The 22,914-nt window shown below is 44.0% G+C and overlaps 1 protein-coding gene across 19 annotated transcripts in view; it reads right to left on the bottom strand.

The window, feature by feature from the left end:
• LOC118393252 (ankyrin-1-like) overlaps positions 1-22,914 on the bottom strand; it is a 215,856-nt gene that overhangs the window by 41,457 nt on the left and 151,485 nt on the right. For 14 of the 19 annotated variants that reach the window (XM_052461537.1, XM_052461535.1, XM_052461542.1 and 11 more), the window contains exons 2-23: positions 19,966-20,067; positions 17,126-17,224; positions 16,222-16,410; positions 14,020-14,118; positions 13,221-13,406; positions 12,989-13,087; positions 12,780-12,878; positions 12,545-12,643; positions 12,210-12,407; positions 10,023-10,121; positions 9,808-9,906; positions 9,579-9,677; positions 9,149-9,346; positions 8,938-9,036; positions 8,723-8,821; positions 8,447-8,644; positions 8,237-8,335; positions 7,416-7,514; positions 7,158-7,256; positions 6,944-7,036; positions 6,662-6,734; positions 6,358-6,378 (exon numbers count right to left, since the gene is read on the bottom strand). In XM_052461537.1, coding sequence (XP_052317497.1) covers positions 6,358-6,378; positions 6,662-6,734; positions 6,944-7,036; positions 7,158-7,256; positions 7,416-7,514; positions 8,237-8,335; positions 8,447-8,644; positions 8,723-8,821; positions 8,938-9,036; positions 9,149-9,346; positions 9,579-9,677; positions 9,808-9,906; positions 10,023-10,121; positions 12,210-12,407; positions 12,545-12,643; positions 12,780-12,878; positions 12,989-13,087; positions 13,221-13,406; positions 14,020-14,118; positions 16,222-16,410; positions 17,126-17,224; positions 19,966-20,067 — 2,545 coding nt within the window. The remainder of the gene's footprint in view (positions 1-6,357; positions 6,379-6,661; positions 6,735-6,943; positions 7,037-7,157; positions 7,257-7,415; positions 7,515-8,236; positions 8,336-8,446; positions 8,645-8,722; positions 8,822-8,937; positions 9,037-9,148; positions 9,347-9,578; positions 9,678-9,807; positions 9,907-10,022; positions 10,122-12,209; positions 12,408-12,544; positions 12,644-12,779; positions 12,879-12,988; positions 13,088-13,220; positions 13,407-14,019; positions 14,119-16,221; positions 16,411-17,125; positions 17,225-19,965; positions 20,068-22,914) is intronic. The other 5 variants (XM_052461541.1, XM_052461552.1, XM_052461538.1 and 2 more) reach the window with 2 other exon arrangements.

Raw genomic sequence — 22,914 nt, 5'->3', positions numbered from 1 at the left:
ACAGAGAGAGAGAGAACAGTGGTCAGAGGAGTGACAGAGAGAGAGAGAGAGAGAGAGAGAACAGTGGTCAGAGGAGTGACAGGGAGAGAGAGAGAGAACAGTGGTCAGAGGAGTGACAGAGAGAGAGAGAGAGAGAGAGAGAGAGAGAGAGAGAGAGAGAGAGAGCAGTAGTCAGAGGAGTGACAGAGTGAGAGAGATCAAAAAGAAATCTGCAGCATGTGAGTCAGTCAGAAAGCATAGAATGAATGAGTATAGTAAATAGAACCTAGGATTTATATCAGGGATGGGCAACTGGTGTCCCCCCCCCCCCCTTTTGTAGGCCTTTAGATCAATTATCATAAATGAAAAGAAAAAAAACTTACCGTTGAGAGTTAGGATTGCGGAATACACAAGGTGCAATTTTGAAATGTGGTTGTGCATCAGCAGTCACTTACAGTCACCCAATCAGCCCGTATCAGATATTTTTTTTAGATTGGTAAATTAGTATTCCCAGCTATCTCAACTTGTAGTAATCATGGTCGAATTACCGACTGGGGTTACCCCATTGATTTTGTTAGTCACTCTCACTCAGATCATATTAAAACTGCAAACATTTCTCTCCACCCTATAGAACATTTGTAGAATTGCATGTAATTTGTAATAAAATGGCTAAATATTCTCTCTGCCCCATGGCAAAATGTGTAAAATTGCAGCAAACTTGCTTTAAAACTACAACAAAAGGCTATGACTGCCCCTCATGATGTTTTGTGGCCCCCACCCCCATCAAAGTTGCCCATCCCTGGTTTATATAGTAGTTAGGTTGGTGAGTTGAAGGGTTAACGACTACACTCCACACACTGTGCACGTGTTAATGCTTGTCAATGGGAAGAGATTTAGTGAAGCCACGATCACAGAGACTCAAAGGCAGATGGAGCAAAAGGACATGGAGAAAGATAGAAAACAGATGGGGGTTCTTGCACTATGTTCAATATTCATCTCAAATGTGATCTGTTGAAATACTCTACATCCATAAACTATTCCTGGTAGTTGAATATTTGGAGCACAGCATACAGTATTGGGTATTTACAGTAAAATATCCCAGACTTTCCTAACATCTGGACAGTTCCAATGGCCCAACACCAACTGAGTCTTAAACAGGACAATGTCACAACAGCCATGTCCACATCAAGATGGACCTAATCTGGCTGGATTAAATTGATTTAAACAGGGTTGAGAGTTTTTTTCTCTCCCCCTGGGAGTGCTCTCTAAGGGACATTCTTGTATAAAAAAATTCCACAGAGTACATAAAAATACATATACTATGTACAGTATGTACTTCACCACACACAATAGACTGGCATGGCGGACACACCAAAGCACTCATCACTCAAAACCATCTATTTTCACTTTATTATGTTCTCTCATCTGTGTCCCTCTACCCATCTAAGTTTATTCCAGGAAGTGGCAGGTTATAGTTACTTACCCCCTCAAATCCTGAGCTAACTGGAGAGAAGTCACCCCCGCCAAACGCAATTGTTCCGTTAATGCATGTGCTTGTGTCTGTATCAGCACGAGAGGTGTTAGGGTTGTTTTCAGTGAGTGTTTGAGTGGGTGTCTGGATGTGGTCCAGAGCCAAATCAATGGTGAGGTCGAAATAACCAGTGAGTCTATATGTTTCCACAGGTTTAAAATGAGTCAACTCACCTCCACTCCTGTGTTGCCACAGAGTGGGTATGCGTCAGATGTTGTGAACATCGGAAGTGTAAAGTATGTGTATGTGTGTGTGAGAGGAACATGCCTTTATGTTCCATACTTTGAGTAAGTGATCTGTGTCTTTAAGACAGCAAATAAGCTACTTTCTAATTTTAGACCAACGGTGACAATCTGTCAGTTAAATTATTAGGGAGCTAAAAATATAAGGGTGTGACTTCCTCTGACATCATAGTCGAGGTGTTGTAACAGTTACACTTTGACCTTTACTGGTTGATAAAACACCCGTGGGGCTTTGAAGACTTTTGTGCAAAACTTGTTCTCATTGCCTCACACTATATGGACACCACTGCGAACACACGTCTTTAAACACTACAGAAACAGACTATACAAATGACAGCGGATGTAGTGGGTCACAATGGAGGAACATTGATAAACACATCACAACAACAAGACAGCAACAGCCAGATAACACCATCAACACATTGGAATGTTGATACAGTACAGTAACATCTTGGAATGTTGATACAGTAACATCTTGGATGTTGATACAGTAACATCTTGGAATGTTGATACAGTACAGTAACATCTTGGAATGTTAATACAGTAACATCTTGGATGTTGATACAGTAACATCTTGGAATGTTGATACAGTAACATCTTGGATGTTGATACAGTAACATCTTGGAATGTTGATACAGTACAGTAACATCTTGGAATGTTGATACAGTAACATCTTGGATGTTGATACAGTAACATCTTGGAATGTTGATACAGTAACATCTTGGAATGTTGATACAGTAACATCTTGAATGTTGATACAGTAACATCTTGGAATGTTGATAGAGTAACATCTTGAATGTTGATACAGTAACATCTTGGAATGTTGATACAGTAACATCTTGAATGTTGATACAGTAACATCTTGGAATGTTGATACAGTAACATCTTGGATGTTGATACAGTAACATCTTGGAATGTTGATACAGTAACATCTTGGAATGTTGATAGAGTAACATCTTGGAATGTTAATACATTAACATCTTGGAATGTTGATACAGTAACATCTTGGATGTTGATACAGTAACATCTTGGAATGTTGATACAGTACAGTAACATCTTGGAATGTTGATACAGTAACATCTTGGAATGTTGATACAGTAACATCTTGGAATGTTGATACAGTAACATCTTGGAATGTTGATACAGTAACATCTTGAATGTTGATACAGTACCATCTTGGATGTTGACACAGTACCATCTTGGGATGTTGATACAGTAACATATTGGGATGTTGATACAGTACAGTAACATCTTGGAATGTTGATACAGTACCATCTTGGATGTTGACACAGTACCATCTTGGGATGTTGATACAGTAACATATTGGGATGTTGATACAGTACCATCTTGGGATGTTGATACAGTAACATATTGGGATGTTGATACAGTACCATCTTGGATGTTGATAGAGTAACATCTTGGATGTTGATACAGTACCATCTTGGGATGTTGATACAGTAACATATTGGGATGTTGATACAGTACCATCTTGGATGTTGATACAGTAACATCTTGGATGTTGATACAGTAACATATTGGATGTTGATACAGTAACATCTTGGGATGTTGATACAGTAACATATTGGGATGTTGATACAATAACATCTTGGAATGTTGATACAGTACAGTAACATCTTGGAATGTTGATTCAGTACAGTAACATCTTGGATGTTGATACAGTAACATCTTGGGATGTTGATACAGTACCATATTGGAATGTTGATACAGTACCATCTTGGAATGTTGATACAGTACAGTAACATCTTGGAATGTTGATACAGTACCATCTTGGATGTTGATACAGTACCATCTTGGGATGTTGATACATTAACATATTGGGATGTTGATACAATAACATCTTGGAATGTTGATACAGTAACATCTTGGATGTTGATACAGTACCATCTTGGATGTTGATACAATAACATATTGGGATGTTGATACAGTAACATATTGGGATGTTGATACAGTACCATCTTGGATGTTGATACAGTAACATATTGGGATGTTGATAAAGTACCATATTGGAATGTTGATACAGTACCATCTTGGAATGTTGATACAGTAACATCTTGGAATGTTGATACAGTAACATCTTGGAATGTTGATACAGTAACATCTTGAATGTTGATACAGTACCATCTTGGATGTTGACACAGTACCATCTTGGGATGTTGATACAGTAACATATTGGGATGTTGATACAGTACAGTAACATCTTGGAATGTTGATACAGTACCATCTTGGATGTTGACACAGTACCATCTTGGGATGTTGATACAGTAACATATTGGGATGTTGATACAGTACCATCTTGGGATGTTGATACAGTAACATATTGGGATGTTGATACAGTACCATCTTGGATGTTGATAGAGTAACATCTTGGATGTTGATACAGTACCATCTTGGGATGTTGATACAGTAACATATTGGGATGTTGATACAGTACCATCTTGGATGTTGATACAGTAACATCTTGGATGTTGATACAGTAACATATTGGATGTTGATACAGTAACATCTTGGGATGTTGATACAGTAACATATTGGGATGTTGATACAATAACATCTTGGAATGTTGATACAGTACAGTAACATCTTGGAATGTTGATTCAGTACAGTAACATCTTGGATGTTGATACAGTAACATCTTGGGATGTTGATACAGTACCATATTGGAATGTTGATACAGTACCATCTTGGAATGTTGATACAGTACAGTAACATCTTGGAATGTTGATACAGTACCATCTTGGATGTTGATACAGTACCATCTTGGGATGTTGATACATTAACATATTGGGATGTTGATACAATAACATCTTGGAATGTTGATACAGTAACATCTTGGATGTTGATACAGTACCATCTTGGATGTTGATACAATAACATATTGGGATGTTGATACAGTAACATATTGGGATGTTGATACAGTACCATCTTGGATGTTGATACAGTAACATATTGGGATGTTGATAAAGTACCATATTGGAATGTTGATACAGTACCATCTTGGAATGTTGATACAGTACAGTAACATCTTGGAATGTTGATACAGTACCATCTTGGAATGTTTATACAGTACCATATTGGAATGTTGATACAGTACAGTAACATCTTGGAATGTTGATACAGTAACATCTTGGAATGTTGATACAGTAACATCTTGGAATGTTGATACAGTAACATCTTGGATGTTGATACAGTAACATCTTGGATGTTGACACAGTAAAATCTTGGATATTGATACAGTAACATCTTGGGATGTTGATACAGTAACATATTGGGGTGTTGATACAGTAACATCTTGGATGTTGATACAGTAACATATTGGGATGTTGATAAAGTACCATCTTGGAATGTTGATACAGTACAGTAACATATTGGAATGTTGATACAGTAACATCTTGTAATGTTGATACAGTACAGTAACATATTGGAATGTTGATACAGTACCATCTTGGAATGTTGATACAGTAACATCTTGTGATACAATAACATCTTGGGATGTTGATACAGTACAGTTATATCTTGGAATGTTGATACAGTACAGTAACATCTTGGATGTTGATACAGTAACATCTTGGGATGTTGATACAGTACCATCTTGGAATGTTGATACAGTAACATCTTGGATGTTGATACAGTAACATATTGAATGTTGATACAGTAACATCTTGGATGTTTATACAGTAACATCTTGGATGTTGATACAGTAACATCTTGGGATATTGATACATTCCCATCTTGGGATGTTGATACAGTACAGTAACATATTGGAATGTTGATACTGTACAGTAACATCTTGGATGTTGATACAGTAACATCTTGGGATGTTGATTCAGTACCATCTTGGGATGTTGATACAGTAACATCTTGGGATGTTGATTCAGTAACATCTTGGGATGTTGATGCAGTAACATCTTGGGATGTTGATTTAGTAACATCTTGGGATGTTGATTCAGTAACATCTTGGGATGTTGATGCAGTAACATCTAGGGATGTTGATTCAGTAACATCTTGGGATGTTGATTCAGTACCATCTTGGGATGTTGATACAGTACAGCAGCTTTCGCACATTTTTTAACCAGATAATTAAATTTTCACCTTGATTAAAAAAACGTAGTTAATGGTTTGATACACTTAATGGGTTAGTGGACAACCTCCACTACAGGGCTTTTCTCTTACAGTACAGTAGGCTGTGCTGTTTCACCCAGTAGGCTGGTGAGGACAGCCACCCCCAGCCTCCAGCCCCCAGCCCCCAGCCCCAGTGACATGGAGAGAGATAGAATACATCTGATCTTGGGTTCGTGACTAAGAGTCAGGTCTAGGTTAGTGGGGGGATAAAGAAAGTTACAGACATGGAGCCATAAAATGGATGCACCACAGTGAGCATCAGGAGAGAGAGAAAGTCGCAAAAGGACCAGGTAGAGAAGAAGAGAGGCGGAACGAAAGAGAGGTGGAGAGAAAGAGAGGTGGAGAGAAAGAGAGGTGGAGAGAAAGAGAGGTGGAGAGAAAGACGTCACAAGCTTGAAATGGAGCCACACACTCTAAGATGACCTATGAGCACCGCACAGAGAAGAGAGAAGGAGACAGTCATACCTATGGTTAGCTGTGCAATTCCTAAAAAACAATCAAAAGAGGCATATTTTAGGAGGCTGTGCACAGTTACAAATCATTTATAATAAGTCTATTCAAAGTGTAGAGATGTTTTTTTTTATAGAATGGACTGGCAACTAATTGAGCCATAAAATGTAACGAGGTATTTGTATAGCTATAATCTCACTATTAATAAGAAATGAAAGTTAAATACATCTTCTATCTGGCCAAAAGGAGGAGAAAGTGTGTTCAGGACTGAATCTGTCTTCTTGTGTTCTGTCTGTAACGTATTGTAAGTGCTGTGTACCTTCATCCTCTGATACGTCCAATATCTCATCCACTGTTTCTGGGAAACTCATACGATGTTTCTCTGTGGTGGTCTGAGGGAGAGAATGGGAGAAGAGAGAGAAGAGAGACAGGTTAAAGGCTGAATAAAGAGCAGCATAGAAGGAGTACAAACTACTCAAAATGTATATAATGTCTGCATCAAGAGGGACATAAAAAGCTGTAGTGGAAGATATTTGACAACACCAAAACGTACTTCTAAACAGACTAAGATGATCAACAGTGGTACTTATTTACTCCTCACCATGGAAACCGTCTCCTCTGTAACCAGTTTGAGAACGTCGATTACAGAGATGTACCCCAACCGCTTGGCGATGGACAGGGCTGACGTACCGTTCTAACAGAGAGAGAGAGAGGAGATAGACTGAAAGAGAGTCGTTGAAAGGATGATGGAGGGTTGGAGGAGGATGACGGATGAGGTGGAGGACTGAAAGGGAGTGAAAGGCAGTGGTGCGTACAGTAGCGACTTCGTTCGGCTGGGCTCCATGTTTGAGCAGTAAGGTAACGATGTCTGTGTGGCCCTGTTGGGCTGCCTGGTGCAGGGCAGTGTAACCAACCTGAGGGACAGAGACACAATCATTAACATACTGACTACTACTGACCAGACACAATGAAAATAATCCCATCACATAGCCAGTTCATACTACTGCGCTTTACGGTTAACAATGCATTTGGGGAGAGTGTAGTTCCATTGGCGTCCAGAGGGAGGTGCTCACCTTGGTCTTGCTGTTGACATTGGCCTGCTGCTGCAGGAGGAACTTCACCATCTTTACATTGCCATAGTGACAGGCAACATGGAGAGGGGTGTATCCCATCTGAAACAGAGACATGACGTGGGACAGAAACACAGAGTAGGAACCCATCAGTATCAAATACAACCAGCACACACTAACAACTGGATAGCTATCTAAACACGAGGTCACATGATTACAAATTCAACACATACACACTACACAATATCTATAGTGTGTGTCCCCTTTACCCTACAAGCTCTGCGGTTGATACACAGAGTTTTCGGGTGATGTTGTCTAGTGAACCATGGAGGCTCCTGCTCTGAGGGTAGTTGGGTGTTGTTTATTATTATTATTGATGTTGGTATCGTAACCCTGAGCCAGGAGAAGCAGTCAGTGGCTATTTATACCAAGGAGAGGAAAGGTCACGTCTCAGACACTCTATCTGCCACGGAGCCCCCATCGTTCATCATGTAGCACTGTTACTGTTACCATACTGGCCTTGCATTAACATTCCCTGAATTCAAGATCAGCCTCAGATAACAAACGGTAACAGTGTGCATGTCATGATGAGGTAGGAGTGTGTACTTTATACCAACTCTCTACAACCTGGCACAAAGGAGGAGATTTCATGTATGATAGAATGCAATTATCTACTGCAATAGCCAATCATCTACTGAGATGCTCTAACAATTAAAAGTGTTAACAGAGTCCTGATGTACAGTATATGTCGCTGGGAGCTATTGATCAATTATACTGTTGTGTCCCTTGCCTTGTCCCAGAGGTCAACAGGAGTGTGGTCTTACCCGTGTGGCAGCATACACTGATGCCCCCTGCTTAGCCAGAATATCAGCGATGCCCACGTGGCCTTCCTGTGCCACTAGGTGGAGAGGAGTCAGTCCACTCTGAAGGGAGAGGAGCCAGGGGCAAAGATAAGGCATCTTGTTATGGCAGAACTAACAGCGCTCACCCAAATAATCCTAACTCCTTCCATGTATCAGTCCCTGACTCCTCACCTTGTTTCCCAGGTTGACGTTGGCCTGTTTGGAGATGAGCAGGGCGACCATGTCAGGCCGGCCCTCCTGAGCAGCCAGGTGGAGGGGCGTGACCCCCTGAAGGGACTCGGCGTTGGCCGAGGCACCGTACTGCAGCAGGCTGCTAGCAACCTCCACCTGGTTCTGCTTCGATGCTATGTGGAGAGGGGTGTAGCCATTCTAAAACAGAGAACCAAAGGGGTATTAGTGTATAGTACAATTATATTTGTGTGTGTGTGTGTTTGCCTGGTCTCTCACCCTAGCTGCACTGTGTGGGGAGCCTCCCTTGCTGACCAGCAGGTTAACCACATCCAGATTGTCATGATGGACAGCCACATGGAGAGAAGTCAGACCATTCTGAAGGTAAAGGAGACACACACATATAATAGTATCCTTCAATCTCAAAATACCTTTTGGCCATTCCCTCCACACACCCCTGTTCTTCCCTCCTCCCTATGTTCTACAACCCTTACCTTGCCAGCAGCGTTAGGGTTGCCCCCTCTCTCCAGCAGCAGCTCTGCCACGTCCACTTTGCCATATTTTGAAGCCACATGGAGAGGAGTGAAGCCTTTCTGCAGAGACATCCCAGATAGAGATAGAGAGACATCGGGGAGAGCACACAGGCCCACATAGAGAAAGATCCAGAGAGATTAGAGTGTGTGGGCATTGGACAAAATACTGTACCTTGGTCATCTTGGTATGCTGGGCTTCCATGTCCAGTAAGATGCGTGTGGTCTGAGCATGTCCCTCACGGGCAGCGATGTGGAGGGGTGTGTGTCCGGATGTGGTGGTGGAGTTGGGGTTGGCCTTGTGCTCCAGCAGCAGCTTAACCAGCTCCTTGTGGCCCATCCGACATGCACAGTGGAGCGGTGTCTGGTCATCCTGGACAGGGTGGGGTGGAGGACAGGAGAGAGGGAGGAGAGGTACAGACATTTGGGGAATTAGCAAGCGAATTTAATGTTTTTCTGATTGCGTTTATGTGTGTGTGTGCATGTGTGTGCGTGTGTGTGCGTGCCTGTGCGTGCGTATGTGTGTATGTGCGTGCGTGTGTGTGTATGTGCGTGTGTGTGTGTGTGTGTGTGTGTGCGTGTGTGTGTGTGTGTGTAGTCATTACCTTGGCCTTAGCGTCTACCGGCGCTGCATTGGTCAGTAAGAACTCTGCCACCTCATAGTGTCCAGCTCTACATGCCATGTGGAGAGGAGTCTCCACTTTCTGCTCACACACAATCAGACAAACACAAATGTGTAAATAGTGTAAGTCCTTAACACAAAAACATTGTGAAAAGGGGTCAGGGGAGCTGGTGCAGTCAATGATGAGGTGGATGGATGGGGAGGGGACTCACCACATTGGAAGCGCTGGGAGAAGCTCCCTTCTGTACCAGGATGGTGACTATTTTGCGGTGGCCCATGAACGAGGCCACATGTAAAGGGGTCAGGCCAGACTGGAGAGAGAAAAAACAGAAAAGGAAACAATCATCCCTCTCTCCTTGGCAGAATCCCTCTCTTATCTTTCCCTGGCATACATTCCATCTCTTTCTCTCGCCCCAATCTCTCTCACCTCCGTCACAGCCTCTAGGAAAGCAGAGTGTTTCAGCAAGAGGTCCATCACACGCATGTGGTTCTTCTTACAGGCGATGTGAAGTGGAGTGAAACCATTCTGAGGACACAACAGCTGGGTCACTAAGGCACACCACCTCAACATAGCTGCACACTGAGGTGTATGTGTGTATGTGTGTGTATGTGTGTATGTGTGTGTGTGGAATGAATACATAGTACTGTATATACAGTTGAAGTCAGAAGTTTACTTACACTTAGGTTGGGGTCATAAAAACTAGTTTTTTTAACCACTCCACAAATTTCTTGTTAATAAACTATAGTTTTGGCAAGTCGGTTAGGACGTCTACTTTGTGCATGACACAAGTAACTCTTCCAACAATTGTTTACAGACAGATTATTTCACTTATAATTGCCTGTATCACAATACTAGTGGGTCAGAAGTTTTATGTAAACTTCCGACTTCAACTGTACCTACCTACACCTTAGCCAAATACATTTAAACTCTGTTTTTCACATTTCCTGACATGTAATCCTGGTAAACATTCCCTATCTTAGGTCAGTTAAGATCACCACTTTATTTTAAGAATGTGAAATGTCAGATTAATAGTAGAGAGAATGATTTACTTCAGTGGGTCAAAAGTTTACATATACTCAAATAGTATTCGGTAGCATTGTCTTTAAATTGTTTAACTTGGGTCAAACATTTCAGGTAGCCTTCCACAAGCTTCCCACAATAAGTTGGGTGAATTTTGTCCCATTCCTCCTGACAGAGCTGGTGAAACTGAGTCAGGTTTGTAGGCCTCCTTGCTCACACAAGCTTTTTCAGTTTTACCAACAAATGTTCTATAGGATTGAGGTCAAGGCTTTGTGATGGCCACTCCAATACCTTGACTTTGTTGTCCTTAAGCCGTTTTGCCACAACTTTGGAAGTATGCTTGGGGTCATTGTCCATTTGGAAGACCCATTTCCGATCAAGCTTTAACTTCCTGACTGATGTCGTGAGATGTTGCTTCAATATATTCACGTAATTTTCCTTCCTCATGATGCCATTTATTATGTGAAGTGCACCAATCCCTCCTGCAGCAAAGCACCTCCACAACATGATGCAGCCACCACCGTGCTTCATGGTTGGGATGGTGTTCTTCGGCAAGCCTCCACCTTTTTCCTCCATACATAATGATGGTCATTATGGCCAAACAGTTCTATTTTTGTTTCATCAGACCAGAGGACATTTCTACAAAAAGTACGATCTTTGTCCCCATGCACAGTTGCAAACCGTAGTCTGTATTTTTTATGGCGGTTTTGGAGCAGTGGCTTCTTCCATGCTGAGCGGCCTTTCAGGTTACGTTGACATAGGAACCGTACCCGTTTCCTCCAGCATCTTCACAAGGTCCTTTGCTGTTGTTCTGGGATTGGTTTGCACTTTTCGCACTAAAGTACGTTCCTCTCCTGAGCGGTATGACGTCTGTGTGGTCCCATGGTTTTTATACTTGCGTACTATTGTTTGTACAGATGAACGTGGTACCTTCAGGCATTTGGAAATTGCTCCCAATGATGAACCAGACTTGTGGAGGTCTACAATATTTTTTCTGAGGCCTTGGCTGATTTCTTTAGATTTTCCCACGATGTCAAGCAAAGAGGCACTGAGTTTGAAGGTAGGCCTTGAAATACATCCAGATGTACACCTCCAATTGACTCAAATGATGTCAATTAGCCTAACAGAAGCTTCTAAAGCCATGACATAATTTTCTGTAAGTTTCCAAGCTGTTTAAAGGCACAGTCAACTTAGTGTATGTAAACATTTGACCCACTGGAATTGTGATACAGTGAATATGTCACGCCCTGACCTTAGAGAGCCGTTTTATTTCTCTATTTGGTTAGGTCAGGGTGTGAGTTGGGGTGGGCATTCTATGTTGTCTATTTCTTTGTTTTTGGCCGAGTATGGTTCCCAATCAGAGGCAGCTGTCTATCGTTGTCTCTGATTGGGAATCATACTTAGGCGTAACAGAATTATAAGTGAAATAATCTGTCTGTAAACAATTGTTGGAAAAATCATGCACAAAGTAGATGTCCTAACTTGCCAAAACTATAGTTTGTTAACAAGAAATGTGTGGAGTGGTTAAAAAAAACAAGTTTTTAAGTGTTGTAAACTTCCGACTTCAACTGTATGTAGGATTGTAGTACTGACCAGTGCACGGGAGTTAGGTTTGGCTCCTTTGTCCAGCAGAACTTTGGCCATGCGGTGGTGCCCACAGTGGGCCGCCACATGCAGGGGGGTCAGGTGGTCCAGTGTGATGTCATCAATTGCAGCATTGTATTGCATTAGTTGCCTCACACAGTCCATGTGGTCCCCCTGTGCTGACATGTGGATGGGAGACAGGCCGTTCTGTAGGAGAGTGGGGGGGAGAGAGAAAGAGAAAGAGAGAGGGATGATGCAATCCATTACTTGTTGTGTTGTGTGCATGCAGTATTTGAGCACAACTGTCCAGGGATCAGGCATTGGTGGGTTAGCGTTAGATGTACCTTGGTCTTGGCCTGGATGGGAGCCCCTTGGTCCAGCAGGATCTCAATGATCCTCACGTGTCCATTCCTGGCTGCACAGTGCAGTGGAGTCAACTCATCCTGGAGTGAGAGAGAGAGAGAGAGAGAGAGAGAGGACAGTTAACCACTGGTCTAGAGCAATATAGTATCATTTGTGTAACAGGACAGGACTTGACACTAGAGACTAGAGAGAGACAAAGGCGATGCAGTGCAGTACCTTGGTCTTGGCATCAATCTGTGCCCCTCGGTCCAGAAGGAGTCGTACCATGATCACATTCCCCCTCCTGGATGCGATGTGCAAAGGTGTGATGCCATTCTAGAGAGAATTACAGAGGAGATAAGCAGTAAGACCAGAAAGAGACCCGTTGAGGGACTGGTAACAATACAATGTGTCAGTGATGCTAGGGCAGAGGGGAACAGACTTACCTTAGGGGTGAAGTTGACATTGGCTCCTCTGTTGAGCAACAGTTGGGCTACGCTCAGGTTCTCGTAGTGTGCAGCGATATGAAGCGGTGTGAAGCCTGTCTGTAGGGACACACAGGAGACCATAGCTCTTATACTGAAGGCCTTAATGTGTTCTAATTTAAAAGTATCGTCTCCTGCACTTGCTCTGGGACACACTAAACTAAGTGAAGACAAACACACAGTGAGTACCTACCTTGCTCAGGACGTCTGCGTTGGGGTCGTTCTGTAGAAGCACAGCAGCTGTGCGTGTGTCATCGTTCCGTGCTGCTATGTGCAGCGCTGGGAGGCGAACTTTGCCCTTGGTGCCGTAATTGATGAGCAGGGCCACAACGTTCTCATGTCCCTGCTGAAGAGCCACGGCGAGAGGGGTAAAGCCATCCTGAAAGAGGAGAGAGAAGCGGAGACAGAGGCGAAGAAAGGTTTAGTGACCCAGAGAGACAGATGGGGAAGGGAAGGACAGTGAGAGTTAAAAGGATTGATAAGCGATACAGGGAATAGTACAGGAGGTGTGTTGTAAAGTTCGAAAATGAATCATTTCCTGCTTAAACCTTCCTGAAAAACCTGGGAATTTGGTGAAAGTTTTTTTTTTTGTGCAACCCTTTTTAACCCCTTTTTCTCCCCAATTGGTAGTTACAGTCTTGTCCCATTGCTGCAACTCCCCTACGTACTCGGAGAGGTGAAGGTCGAAAACCATTCGTCCTCCAAAACATGGTATACTTCAGCTTGCTGGCGCCCGGCCCGCCACAAGGAGTCACTGGAGTCCGATGGAACAAGGAAATCCTGGCGGGCCACACTCTCCCCTAACCCTGACGACGCTGAGCCAATTGTGCGCCGCCTCATGGGTCTCCCGGTCACGTCCAGCTGTCACACAGCCTGGGATCAAACCCGGGGCTGTAATGACGCCTCAAGTACTGTGATGTAGTACCTTAGAACCCTGCACCACTCGGGAGGCCCTGCATTTTGCAACCCCGAATCTGCTGATTGGCTGTTACCTCAGTAGGAATGCTTTGATTGGCCCCGTTCTCCAAAAGGAACTTCACAACTTCTAGATGATTCTCTTGTGCGGCCATGTAGAGCGGAGTGAAGCCCTTCTGTTACAGACAGACACACACATGGACACATACACACAGGAAGGAGCACAACACAGCAACACACACACACACACACACACACACACACACACACACACACACACACACACACACACACACACACACACACACACACACACACACACACACACACACACACACACACACACACACACACACACACACACACACACACACACACACAGACAGAGAGAGAGGAAACACAAGCACACAGAAAGACAAGAAGGCAGACAGATATTAACAGAGTTGCATTTAGCTAATACACTCTTAGAAAAGAGGGTTCCATAAGGGTTCTTCGGCTGTCTCCATAGGAGAACCCTTTTTGGTTCCATCTTTTGGGTTCTACCTGGAACCAAAAGGGTTCTACGTGGAACCAAAAAGGGTTCTGCAAAGGGTTTTCCTACGGGGAACCCTTTTAGGTTAGCGAGAGCACCTTTTTTCTAAGAGTGTACGATGGCCTGACATCATGTTTCAATCGGGAGTTGGGCCAAATGCAGGAGCTTATGCACACCCAAAAATGTTAGTAGAGGTGCTGACTCACGGAATAGTAAACTGAAACTGTGTAAAAATAAAGAATGTTGCGCACTATAAATGCTCCCAACAAATTCATGAGCATATATACAGTAGAGTGTGCGACTTTCTTTCTTTCTACTCAATCAGGGTTGGGGTCAATTCTGAATTGTATTGAAAATAGCTCTCTTTAATTAGGGATCCGAGCGCCAAAGGTGCAGGAACCCTATTGCTTTTGTTAGTGTTCTTCTTTCCTTTTGGTCAATATCTCAACAACACATGGGTAAAACGTTGTAGAATTTGGCAGGATGGTAGAACCCATCATGCGCACCTATGATGCACTCATTGGCCCCTAGGTAATGTAGCACTACAGTTAATTTAAAACCATGCACACATTCAAAACACATTCAAAACATTTGCCCAAACTATCAAATCCAACTCGTACAGGTAATTGACAACATGTCCCTGAAGATATGTACGGAGTTCAGTGTTGATATGTTAAAATAACATGGAAAACACAGGTCATGTGACTTTGACCAAAAAGTGCTAGTGTAATGCTAATGCTAATGCTAAAAATATTTAACATTTCTTCTTCACATGAACCACAACTCTGATTCACTGAATATTTGATATGTAGAATCTCCTAACTAGTCCCTAGCTAAATTGCTAGGGAAAATGTGTTGTGGTTAAAGATGGCCTTTACTGAGGCGCTACTGTGAACTGAAGGCTATAACTATTGAACTATAGGACTTAGGGGAATGGAATTTGGTAAACATGAAGTTGGAAGGGACAGTAGTCTCTGGCAGTAGCATGGTAGCATGTAGTAGACATACTTCATCACATATTATAGGTAGAATCGTGCAATTTGGAAAACGTGCAATTTGGTAAACATGCTTAAAGGTATGGCCTTTGCCCATTTCATTGCCAGAGTGCCCGGCGAGTGACCAAGAGGTGATATTTTTATTACTCGGACCCTGTTAATGCTGCTCTCAGTGCTGCTCACAGCAATACTTGAATTTTAATTGAATTGGGCGCATCCCACAGGAAGCAGAAATTGCATTGAATTTGAAATAAATTAAGTACTATTGAAGGAAATTCAATGAAATTCAAATAGCTACAATTCACTATACAAATATTTATTTTGACATATTGTATGGTACAGTACTACACTATGTATAACATAATGAAAAAATACAATTTTAAGTTGAAGTTTTAAATAATTACAGTGGTCTGGGGGAAATAAATGTCCCATTAGTTCCAACACTCCAGAATGTAAGGGAACTACCTAACATTTCATGACAAAAATACAAATCAAGATGCTGATGACAAATGTCAGTTATAATCAAGCTTGAAATGGTATCTTTATTCTTTTTAGTAATAACTGGCAGATGTGGCAAAGGAATGAGACGTTCATGTTTCATGTCTCAGTTCAATATCTTTGAATTAAATTATACCTCCTTTAATTCAAATTCAATTCATGGGTTGAATCAAAATACATTCCGGAATTCAGACCCCAAACCCTGAGTTCCATGCAGTATAATGCAGCATAACTGTATTATAACTGTATCTAACTGTATGTGTATCCGTTGTGGCTGGTGGCTCTTCTGCAGGGGGTCCTGCCAGTGGGGTCGGGGTCTCTTCTGACACTGGTGGGGGTCTCACCTGGGACTGGGCATTGATGTTGGCCCCGTAATTTACCAGCTCTGCCACCACTTGCTCCTGCCCAGCCAGAGCAGCAATGTGCAGAGCTGTGTTGCCTTTCTGTGGAGGCAGAGGACAAGAGAAGACATGAGACATAATGTTTGTGTGAAAGCATCTAAAGTAGTGTAGTACTTGTAAGTAGTAGTACGCTTTAATACCGTAAAACTTCAATTCATAGCCCAGGTGTTTATTTGCTTAAATCACTGAACACAACAGGCTAGGCGTCTATTTCCTTAATGCACACAGCTTTTGCTCATTTGCAAAGTTAATTGTTTTAATTCTAGCAATCTAATCAATTTCTTAATTTCCTGCAGTAATGTGTTCTCATTTACACACTGTGTCACATTTCCTTTGTCTTACTATACCTTTATTTAGGAAAAAATACTTATTTGACAGAATAATTATTCTCCTCTTTAAACTGTGCCTTTTCACCAGGTCGAGGTCTGTTAGCAGTCACTGGTTAGCAGTTTCTTACTGGCGATATAAACGGATGATTGCCATAATTATTTTACTGAATTAAATCTTATAAACAATTCATGGTAATTCACGGTAACCTCGTAAACACTTCATTTAGACCCAGCATTTATTTGAAAAAGCCGTTGATTTGCTGAACTGAATGCCGTTGCCCGGCTAAGGGACAAGCGGCTATTTGAGACTCAGCGTTTGATTGAAGTCTTACGGTAAGTAGAATCATTTGAGTATGCAGTATATTGTACTTTGGTGGTGGCATAGGCTTTGTGGAGTACATGAGTGGTGCAGGAGGTTGACTGAGTACCTTAGTCTGGGTTTCCACATCGATGCCTCCATGTAGTAACTCCAGCACCATTTTAACGTGGCCTTCTTTAGAGGCCAGATGCAACCCGTTCAGCCCGTTCTGAGGGAGGAGAGAGAGAAGAGGAGACCTCACACTGTAGGGTCCCTAACACACACTGCACACACTACACACACACACTACACACATAGCACACACAGAACTAAAAAACACAGACCTGTGGGCCTCCATCACACACTCCGCTCTCACACACCATAATAACACCAACAAGTCAGAACCCACACACTGAACACAATCTCACACAGCACCCTGAGACACACCAAAGGATCAGATCCCCAGACAAACACTGCTCTGCTTATTATACAGCTCTTCCTAGATGTATAAAATGCAAAAGTATGTAACTGTAGTGTAGTCCAACTGTAGTGTATGTTCAGGACAAACAGCCTCTACACATACAGTATCTACTAGAGATTAACAGTGCTCAGTTAGCAATAACGGTGGCCGGAATTATGATGATGATAATGATGATGATGGTGAGGAGGAGGAGGAAGAGGATGGGAGGGGGATGGCAGGCCGGTGGTCTCGGGGATGGGAAGAATACGAGCTATGTGAGATAGGTCTGACCTCACACAGCCTTCCTTCAGTGACACAGGACATGTGAGGTTGGACCTTTCCCACACCACTGATATTAATCCTCTGAGTGGAGAGACCACAGCACACCATCACTCTACTGCAGACTGGAGGGGAGGGAGGGGGAGGGGGGGTAGAAGCAGAGATGGGAAATGGAGCATGAGGGATAAAGAGAATGACAAAGGAGGGGAAAAAACAAGTAGAAGGCGTAAGAGAGAAATAACTTGAGGGGTGATGAGGGTGTGAGGGGAGGAGGGTTGAAGAGGAAGGGGGAGGGGGGGAGGTAGGGAGGGAGGGTAAGGAGAGAGGCAGTGCAGCTGGGTGGCCGGTGAGCTAGCCCATGGCAGACGTATCTACTCAGACTGGGTACAAGAGACACGACTGCCACAGCCAAGCCTCCACCTAACCTCCATCAGAATGACACCTCACTCTGCACAACAACAAATACAGCAACAACAACACACTGGGAGACACTCACACTTACACTCACACACAACACATAACCAATATCACATCCAATTTCACAACCACACTCAACACACTTGAGACAATTCCAAAACACTAATACAGACTTGGCTTGAAATGACACACATTGCATTATACATGATTTGAAGGAAAATGGCTTTCAATGGTAACCTGAGACTGCAGATCAAATGTACTGGATATGGCTGTAGGGTTCCTGTTTGTCCACAGGGTGTCTCTCTTCAGCAGCCTAAGGCCTCTTTACACCTACTTGTATGCATGTACTGAATCCTATGTTCGTTATGAGCGTTTAACCTGGGAATGTGTTTGATGCTAATCTTGATTGTAGCATTAGCGCTGGCAGCATTATAGTACAGAGGTAGAGTGTTTAGCAAACCATGGCTAAGCTGGCCTAATGAGCTGTAGAATCACACACACACACTGCTGCCCTGTTTGTATGGCCTATAGGCAACCTCACCCCCCTCACGGCATAGTTGTCTCTGGTCACCATGGGAACAGCCATCAGGGTAAAGCAGGCAGGATGGAGGAGATGGGCCTGAGGAGTAAACCCTACCCTATTTAACACCTTCCCCCAAATCCCCCTCTTCCCTACCTGTCACCTACAGCAGAGAGACTGGCTACCTGGGCCTCAAAACACACACACACACACACACACGCACACACACACACATAACTACACACAGTAATTCACATTCAGAACAAACAATGGTATACAGTAAACACAGTCAGGGACAATCCACACAGCAGGTATTGGAGCAGAACAGAATACACTGTACACTGAGTTGGACCCAGAGCCAAGAAAGATATTCTGCTGGCTGATATCACATCAAACACATTCCAAGCCAAGAGAGAGACGATGGACGAGTCCAAAATGGAACCCTAATCTCTATGTAGTTCTATAGGCCCTGGTCGGAAGTAGTGCATTTTGTAGGGAAATATTACATTTACCTGACACTCTTATCCAGAGCGACTTACAGGAGCAATACACACAATTCTAAGTAAAGGAATGGAATTAAGAATATCTAAATATATGGACGAGTAATGTCAGAGTGGCATAGACTAAGATACAGTAGACTGACTAGATTTAGAGTTGCACTGCATTGGAAGATAAAAAAAAAACATGAATGTTTAAAATATTCTTTCCTCTCTCTCTTGCCATTTCCTGCTCTTCCATGTTTTCTCTTTCCCTCTATCCATTCCTGCTCTCCCTTCATAACACTGCATCTGAACTTTGCTGACAAGACTCTTCCTGTGTGTGTGTGTGTGTGTGTGTGTGTGTGTGTGTGTGTGTGTGTGTGTGTGTGTGTGTGTGTGTGTGTGTGTGTGTGTGTGTGTGTGTGTGTGTGTGTGTGTGTGTGTGTGTGTGTGTGTGTGTGTGTGTGTGTGTGCGCGCTGTCGTTCTGACATGGTCTGAAAGATGACTCATCTTTATTTGATCTAATGTGCCTATACAGTTTCTACTTGTTTTCATACTTTTATTCATGCATTATTCTAGCGCTGCAGTATGATGACCCAACATTGTGAAATACTAGTTCCACAGCCAACGGAAATGGACAAATGAAATGAAAGAGTGTAATAAATCAGTTCCATTAGCTGATTGAGACTTTTACAAACAGGAAGGCTTTGATTGATCCTGGTGAATCCAAAATGAATCGCAGAGTTTGGAGACATGTATTAATGCACTCTCCATAAGCATTTTGATTGGCCACCGGGCCTTGCAGCTCTCTCACCTGATTGGCTGTGTTGATGTCTATGCCGTTCTTTATATGGTCGAGGGCCTTGTCCATGTTACCAGAACGAGCCGCCCGCAGAAAACTAGTGACAGCATCAGCCTGAGGGAGAGAAAGGGAAGAGGTAGAGGGGGGTGAAGAGAGGCACATAGAGTGGGAGAAGGAGAGATAGGTGTAAGGGAAGACAGAGGGAGAAGGAGAGATAGGTGTAAGGGAAGACAGAGGGAGATGGAGAGATAGGTGTAAGGGAAGACAGAGGGAGAAGGAGAGATAGGTGTAAGGGAAGACAGAGGGAGATGGAGAGATATGTGCAAGGGAAGACAGAGGGAGATGGAGAGATATGTGCAAGGGAAGACAGAGGGAGATGGAGAGATAGGTGTAAAGGAAGACAGAGGGAGATGGAGAGATAGGTGTAAGGGAAGACAGAGGGAGATGGAGAGATAGGTGTAAGGGAAGACAGAGGGAGATGGAGAGATAGGTGTAAGGGAAGACAGAGGGAGATGGAGAGATAGGTGCAAGGGAAGACAGAGGGAGATGGAGAGATAGGTGTAAAGGAAGACAGAGGGAGATGGAGAGATAGGTGTAAGGGAAGACAGAGGGAGATGGAGAGATAGGTGTAAAGGAAGACAGAGGGAGATGGAGAGATAGGTGTAAAGGAAGACAGAGGGAGATGGAGAGATAGGTGTAAGGGAAGACAGAGGGAGATGGAGAGATAGGTGTAAGGGAAGACAGAGGGAGATGGAGAGATAGGTGTAAGGGAAGACAGAGGGAGATGGAGAGATAGGTGTAAAGGAAGACAGAGGGAGATGGAGAGATATTCATATTATTGTCAGAAACCTTCATTCAAATCAAAACCATACAAGGTCAAAATACATACAGACTGTACAAGACTATAAATGCTTTCCATTGGTGTTTCCCTCCCCCACTGTTATCGAACAGGAAAGGACAGTTGGGCCAGCCCCCTCCCGTTGGCCAATCAGAAGCAGGCCTGGCAAGCTGGGGACCCTAAGGGACGGGGTGCAGGTGATTTTCATCCACATAAAGACAGACAGAGCCTCTGTCCCAGGCTCCATTCCCGTCCCCCTGAACCAACTGCGTCCCAAATGGTACCCTACAGTATTCCCTACATAGGTTTCTGGTCAAAAATAGGGAATGGCGTGCCTTTTAGGATGCAAACCTTAGCCTCGTTCTGAGCCTCTCACATCTGAGACTTGCTTTACCTCCTCACATACAGTAGGTGATGAGACCAGGGGACACACTGGTGTTCTGGTGTGTGTCTGCTCTGCCCAGTGGTCTGGCTGGCAGTCTGGCTGGTGTTCTGGGGTGTTAGGGTGTGTGTCTGTTCTGCCTAGTGGTCTGGATGGCAGTCTGGCTGGTGTTCTGAGGTGGTAGGGTGTGTGTCTGTTCTGCCTAGTGGTCTGGCTGGCAGTCTGGCTGGTGTTCTGAGGTGGTAGGGTGTGTGTCTGTTCTGCCTAGTGGTCTGGATGGCAGTCTGGCTGGTGTTCTGAGGTGGTAGGGTGTGTGTCTGTTCTGCCTAGTGGTCTGGATGGCAGTCTGGATGGTGTTCTGGGGTGGTAGGGTGTGTGTCTGTTCTGCCTAGTGGTCTGGATGGCAGTCTGGATGGTGTTCTGAGGTGGTAGGGTGTGTGTCTGTTCTGCCTAGTGGTCTGGATGGCAGTCTGGCTGGTGTTCTGAGGTGGTAGGGTGTGTGTCTGTTCTGCCCAGTGGTCTGGATGGCAGTCTGGCTGGTGTTCTAGGATGGTAGGGTGTGTGTTTAGTGAATGCCCTGGCTCATGGTCTAACACATGATGTGGCCCTGTTTTAGTCTCTGTTTTGTTTGTGTCTGGGGGCTTCATGCCTCTCTCAGACAGGGGTGCTGAAACAGGATCACTCATGCGGCATGAGAGAGAGAGGGAGAGAGAGAGAGAGAGAGAGAGAGAGAGAGAGAGAGAGAGAGAGAGAGAGAGAGAGAGAGAGAGAGAGAGAGAGAGAGAGAGAGAGAGAGAGAGAGAGAGAGAGAGAGAGATGGAGAGAGAGAGAGATGGGGAGAGAGAGATGAGGAGAGAAAAGGGGGTAGAGATAGAGAGAGAGAGACATGAGGAGAGGGACATGGGGAGAGGGGAAGAGAGATAAGGAGAGAGAGGGAGATGAGGAGAGAGAACGAGAGACGGAGATGAGGAGAGAGAACGAGAGGGAGATGAGGAGAGAGGTAGGGAGAGAGAGAGAGAGAGAGAGAGAGAGAGAGAGAGAGAGAGAGAGAGAGAGAGAGAGAGAGGAGAGAGAGAGAGAGAGAGAGAGAGAGAGAGAGAGAGAGAGAGAGAGAGAGAGAGAGAGAGAGAGATGGAGAGAGAGAGATGGGGAGAGAGAGAGATGAGGATAGAAAAGGGGGTAGAGATAGAGAGAGAGAGGGACATGAGGAGAGGGACATGGGGAGAGGGGAAGAGAGATAAGGAGAGAGAGGGAGATGAGGAGAGAGAACGAGAGACGGAGATGAGGAGAGAGAACGAGAGGGAGATGAGGAGAGAGGTAGGGAGAGAGAGAGAGGGAGAGTGGGAGATGGGGAGAGAGAACGAGAGGGAGATGAGGAGAGAGGTAGGGAGAGAGAACGAGAGGGAGAGTGGGAGATGGGGAGAGAGAACGAGAGGGAGACGAGGAGAGAGTGGGAGATGGGGAGAGAGAACGAGAGGGATATGAGGAGAGAGGTAGGGAGAGAGAGAGAGAGAGAGAGAGAGAGAGAGAGAGAGAGAGAGAGAGAGAGAGAGGGAGAGTGGGAGATGGGGAGAGAGAATGAGAGTCAGATGAGGAGAGAGTGGGAGATGGGGAGAGAGAAGGGGGGAAGAGTTGGATGAGGGAGGGAGAGGATCTACTGCGGCAAACCCTCCTTCCCCCACCATTAGTCTAAAGTATATATTGCTATCAATTATTCCCACACTCCTCAGGACTCATTTGC

This window comes from Oncorhynchus keta, chromosome 14 (assembly GCF_023373465.1).
Source record: "Oncorhynchus keta strain PuntledgeMale-10-30-2019 chromosome 14, Oket_V2, whole genome shotgun sequence".
Classification (NCBI taxonomy): Eukaryota; Metazoa; Chordata; class Actinopteri; order Salmoniformes; family Salmonidae; genus Oncorhynchus; species Oncorhynchus keta.
This window is presented reverse-complemented; position numbering and strand designations above follow the sequence as displayed.